At 51.9% G+C, this 4739-nt stretch overlaps 1 protein-coding gene across 1 annotated transcript; it reads left to right on the top strand.

Annotated features, from left to right (window-relative positions):
* Nucleotides 1–803: 803 nt before the first annotated feature.
* On the top strand, nucleotides 804–4171 carry LOC120847499 (inhibitor of apoptosis protein-like). The gene is made up of 4 exons (XM_040219297.2): nucleotides 804–850; nucleotides 1860–2377; nucleotides 2595–3187; nucleotides 4001–4171. Exons 1-4 carry the CDS (start codon nucleotides 804–806, stop codon nucleotides 4169–4171), a joined length of 1329 nt encoding a protein of 442 aa, XP_040075231.2.
* The last annotated feature ends 568 nt before the right edge of the window (nucleotides 4172–4739 follow it).

Genomic DNA, 4739 nt, shown 5'->3' on the forward strand with positions numbered 1-4739 from the left:
AACGCGTGTGATAAAACAGGTTGGTGGCCATCCGAAATAGCGCCGTGTTTGAGTAGGTGGCAATTTCTTCCTGGCGCGGAGTGGGTATGCCCTTGGTCATCTTGAGGCACTGTAAGGTGGCCCCAAACATGTCCGAGTCCATCATCTCAAAGTTTAGGCACTGTAGAAACAGACCGAGGTTACGGGGCGAGACGCAACAGGCCTGGCTGTAAAATTTGTTGTGCTCCTGCGTGCCCTGGTCCGACTGTTTGTGCACTTCGACGAAGCGAGAGTCCACGCGCCCGTTGCTCATGCACTGTTCTATGATGGAGGCGATGTTAAGGACCGACACCTCGGTGGCCGGCGCCTTCTCCTTCTGCAGGGCTAGCACGTAGTGGTTGGTACGCGGCACGGGGATCGTGTCGGAACTCTTCATGATGAGCTCGTTGTGGTCACGCAGCGTCGTAGAGATGGCCGGATCGATGATGTTGACGTCGTCCGTGACCCGCTCGGCCGGCATGACGGTCCGGAGCGTCATGTAGTCGGTGTCGCAGCGGTACACTCCGTTCTCGACGTTACTCGTGTACAACCTGTTGCTCTCTTCGACCAGGAGGTTGATGACGTCCTGTGGCTTGTTGTTTTGCGAAAACTTTACGCGATTGGCCCCGACAATGTTTTCGTTGACGGTGTGTGGCTGCGTGATCCTGTGCACGAGGCTGAGACCGTTGGCCACGTCGAGCCAGTTGTGGCCCATGGCGCTCTCAAACTGAAAGATGGTGTTGCACTTTACGCGCACCGCCGCGTAGTTGCACAGGGATACTAGCATGACCGCCGTAATCTTGGCTGCCGTCCTTGCGCCCACCGCCATACCGCGAGTCGCCTCGCGCGCATGGGAAAATATCCCTTCGATGTAGAGGAGTAGCAGGCGCAGAATGGCAGTAGCGTACGCGTCCACGTACGGCTTCAGATCCCTGATGACGCGCTGAGTGGTCGACGAGGAAGAGGTTTTCCTAAGTATGTTGAGACTGTTTCGTACGTATTCGATTCCCATTACGCAGTGAAATACTGTATTGTCATTCAGGAGCGTTTGGATGGCCATCTGATCCATGTCGACCGTCATCAGTATGTTACTACCGAGCTCGAAAACGCGAAAGAGCATATCTGCAACCGGTTCCACATCTCCGTTGGTCAGGAGCGTCGTGCGCGCCTTGGTAATGTGTTGCATGAGTTTCTTGGACGAGTAGCCGAGTAAGGTCGACGTGTCGTTCGGGAGCGTGGGCACGTATTTATCGCCATCTCTCCTGTAAGACACGTTTTGATTTCCCCGCTGCCGGAATACGGGTAATAAAATATCGGTGGCGTCTTCGTGATTCACCGAGTGTTGACATCGTCCCTTTTTCAACAGGTCTAAAAAATTTTCTGCGACAGACATTTTTATAATAAACAAAATTGCTACCGCCTATGGGAGGTCGACTCCGCTCCCAGTCGAGGTCAACCTAGATATGGAGAGAATATATATTGCGCACCGAGTAGAGGGCTCCTCTCATTATCGTCGCTATGGCGCACCTCGTTACGGATCCCATAAGCAAGGAAGTCGTGCGTCGCTTCAAGACGTTCGCCGAATGGCGACTTCGCACCAGAGCCACGCCTCGAGACTTTGCCTATGCCGGCCTAGAATATTGCGCTGACCGGAAACACATCTACTGTCGGCACTGCAAATTTCAAGTCGCCGAACAGGACTGGGAGACGCTCACGTTTCACCCGATGGACCTTCACCGCCGAATGCCGTGCAAGTTTCTCGAGCAGTACAGGGACCCGCGGCTGAACGTAGCAAGGGTCGTGTCCGTCTTGCCGAGCTACTCTCACCCGGTCTACAAGAGATACGTCGACGAGAAGATTCGAGCCAAGACCTTTCACGATGTTCGAGGCCCTGCGTTCGCCAAGGCCGGCTTTTTCTGCTCGCACGACGACGAGCAGGGCTACCTCTCCCGCGAACAGATAGTGACCCGCATATTCGTTTGTTTCTACTGCGGGGTGCAAGTATTTTCGATCCTCGACTGCGAAGAAGACGATCCGTGGCTGCTACACGCCCGCAGGTCCCCCAATTGCGTGTTTCTACGAGTGAACAAGACCTATTACTACGTGCACGATGCAGTCGAAAAGTTTTACAGGAGCGAGATGTACTGGGCGTCTCACTTTCCCGAGATCGACGATCTCGTCAAGGACCCAAAGTTCCGCAACAGGACTATGAGTACTCTGTACACGGCCAACCTGACGCATCCCTTGAACGTATCGGCGATGGTGAGTGCCATTCGGAGCAGCAAGGCGACTCCGTTGGGCAGTCACACTCTGTTTGAGCCAGTGAACGCCCTTCCTTCGTTCGATCACAAGGCTATCGGTAGGTGGGGTAACTTTGTGATAGATAGCGCGATCTGTGATACGCACTATTCCGCTATAAAGTCACGAGACGAATCAACTAAGAGGTGCATCGTATGCATGAAGGCTCCGGCTAACATTGCCTACTTGCCGTGCGGACACTGCGTGTCGTGTTTCGACTGCACCATATTATTCAAACATTGCAAGGCCCGTAGACTCAAAATCGACTTTATTTCTAGAGTCTACTTTGCTTAAGAACATGTCTTTCTACTGGAGACTGTTCGACCACGACCCGACTGTGGCCAAGGTGATGTCCGACTTTAAAACTTTTGCGACGTGGCCTTTGCGCAACAGTACCCCCACACCCAAGGACTTTGCCATGGCAGGACTCGCCTACGGTCCGGAGAAGCGGATTCTCAGCTGCTCGATGTGCCAGCAAAAGACTCAACTCTCTACTATCGTGGCCTCGGACGAAACACTTCCCCAAGGACTGCACGAATCCGACTGTGACGCACCGCTACGCACGCTGAGTCCAGACGTCTCGGCGGTGGTGACCGAACGAGCGCTTGCCTTTAGGTCCGAGTTTCAGACTTACACTGCGAGGTTCGCCTCCTTCGACGCTCGGCCGAAAGAAGAAGACGTCTTTGACGTGGATTACATGGCATCTGCGGGATTTTATTACCTGACCGATCGGACCGTGGAATGCTTTTGTTGCGGACTTCGGTTGCTTTCGTGGGAAGCCGACTACGACGACCCAGTCGAGGAACACGCCAAGTACAACCCTCGCTGCCCCTATCTTCGATTGTGCGCGAGCGTAACCTACATCAAGCAGGTGTCCGACGTGTATAGAAATAGCGATTTATTTTGGTTGCTAGAATATACCAAGGACATTGAGTTTGTCTCAAACAAATACAGCCTAGACTTTATAACAGCATTGGCCACTTCCAAGTTTGATCTTTCCTGTCCGAACAAGCTAAAGTCCTTTCTCGAAAACAGCGATTCTTTTTCGGCGCTGAGCGTAGGACGTCCGTATCCCACGCGCATCGACAAGACGAGCATCTCCATGAAGCGGTCCGATCCGTCCACGACGATTTGCGTCGTCTGCATGAACTGTCCGGTGTGTATAGTTACTTTGCCCTGTGCCCACGCCGCCTTATGTTTAAATTGTCTATTTCCAATGATTTACAATTCGAGAGAGCAATCTGTGTGTTGCCTTTGTAAATCTGCAGTGAGTGGAATGTATCGAATTCATTAAATAAACTATTTGTACTGGCACTAGTGTAGTGTGCATGCAAAAGAACGATTCGTGACTCAAAAATATAAGCACGCGAAATATTTATTTTCAAGCATAACTCAGTCGTCTTCTTCGCCCATTGAGTCTTCTCCTTCGTCGTAGTTGAAGGTGTTTAGGACGATCGGACCCAGCATTCTGTCGTCGACCGATTCGAGATATTCGTCGGCGTCACTGTCGTAGTCGTCACTGTAGCCGTCGTCACCGTCACCGTCGTCACTGTCGAGGTCTTGGTACTCGATGTCACCCACAACACCGTCCACACCTTCGATAACGTCTAGGTCGGTTGGCGCAATGTTTCTTAGTGACGGAGACACTGTGCTAGAAATACACAAAGTGTATTCACCAAGGTAGACGTCCTTGTTGGGGACGTCTCTAGCGGTGAGTAGTCAGTCTTCGATGCACGTTGAGAAATTGGTGAAGCGTGTCTCGGCGTATAAATCCGAGTCCGGTCATGCAGAGGCTCCGTATGCCAACGTCGATGATCCTCTTTTCTGCGAGATACATCAAGGCTTCGTCGTCTAGGTCTAGGCACGATCAATCTGCAAGTGAGTCAAATTAGGTAGACCGTCCGCTAAGCACTTTACAGAGTCGTTGGTCAAGCCGGGTGCGTGACGTAGGAGCAAAGTCTTGATGTTCGGATAGAAACGAACCAAATCACTGACGTGGCGGTCTCGCAGCATTGGATAGTGCACCAACTCCAAGAATGTGATGTGCGTAGGAAAGCTTCTTAATATTGAAATTTCGGTATACGCACAGTGAATTTGCCCTTCCACGTTGTCCCAAGCGTAGCCCTCTTCTTCGTGGTATATACTAAGCACCACTGTTTTCCAATCCACCGCGCTTGACACTCTGGACTGAGCGAACACTTGTACGCAGGTGTCGGCCAGCGGGAGAGATGGGGACCTGTCTAGTCGAGCCATTGTCGCTTTGGGTTATAGGGTAGTAGTCGTGTCGTGTCGTGATGTCGGGGGAGAGGGTAGGGTTAGCTTTGCTGTAAGCGTAGTACGTGCGAGTACATATATATATATATACCCTCACTCGCTATCTGAAAACGGAGATAACGTTTCGCTACAAAAAACAAAATCGTACA

The sequence above is a fragment of the Ixodes scapularis genome, unplaced genomic scaffold (genome assembly GCF_016920785.2).
Source record: "Ixodes scapularis isolate PalLabHiFi unplaced genomic scaffold, ASM1692078v2 ptg000597l_1___fragment_1__unscaffolded, whole genome shotgun sequence".
Classification (NCBI taxonomy): Eukaryota; Metazoa; Arthropoda; class Arachnida; order Ixodida; family Ixodidae; genus Ixodes; species Ixodes scapularis.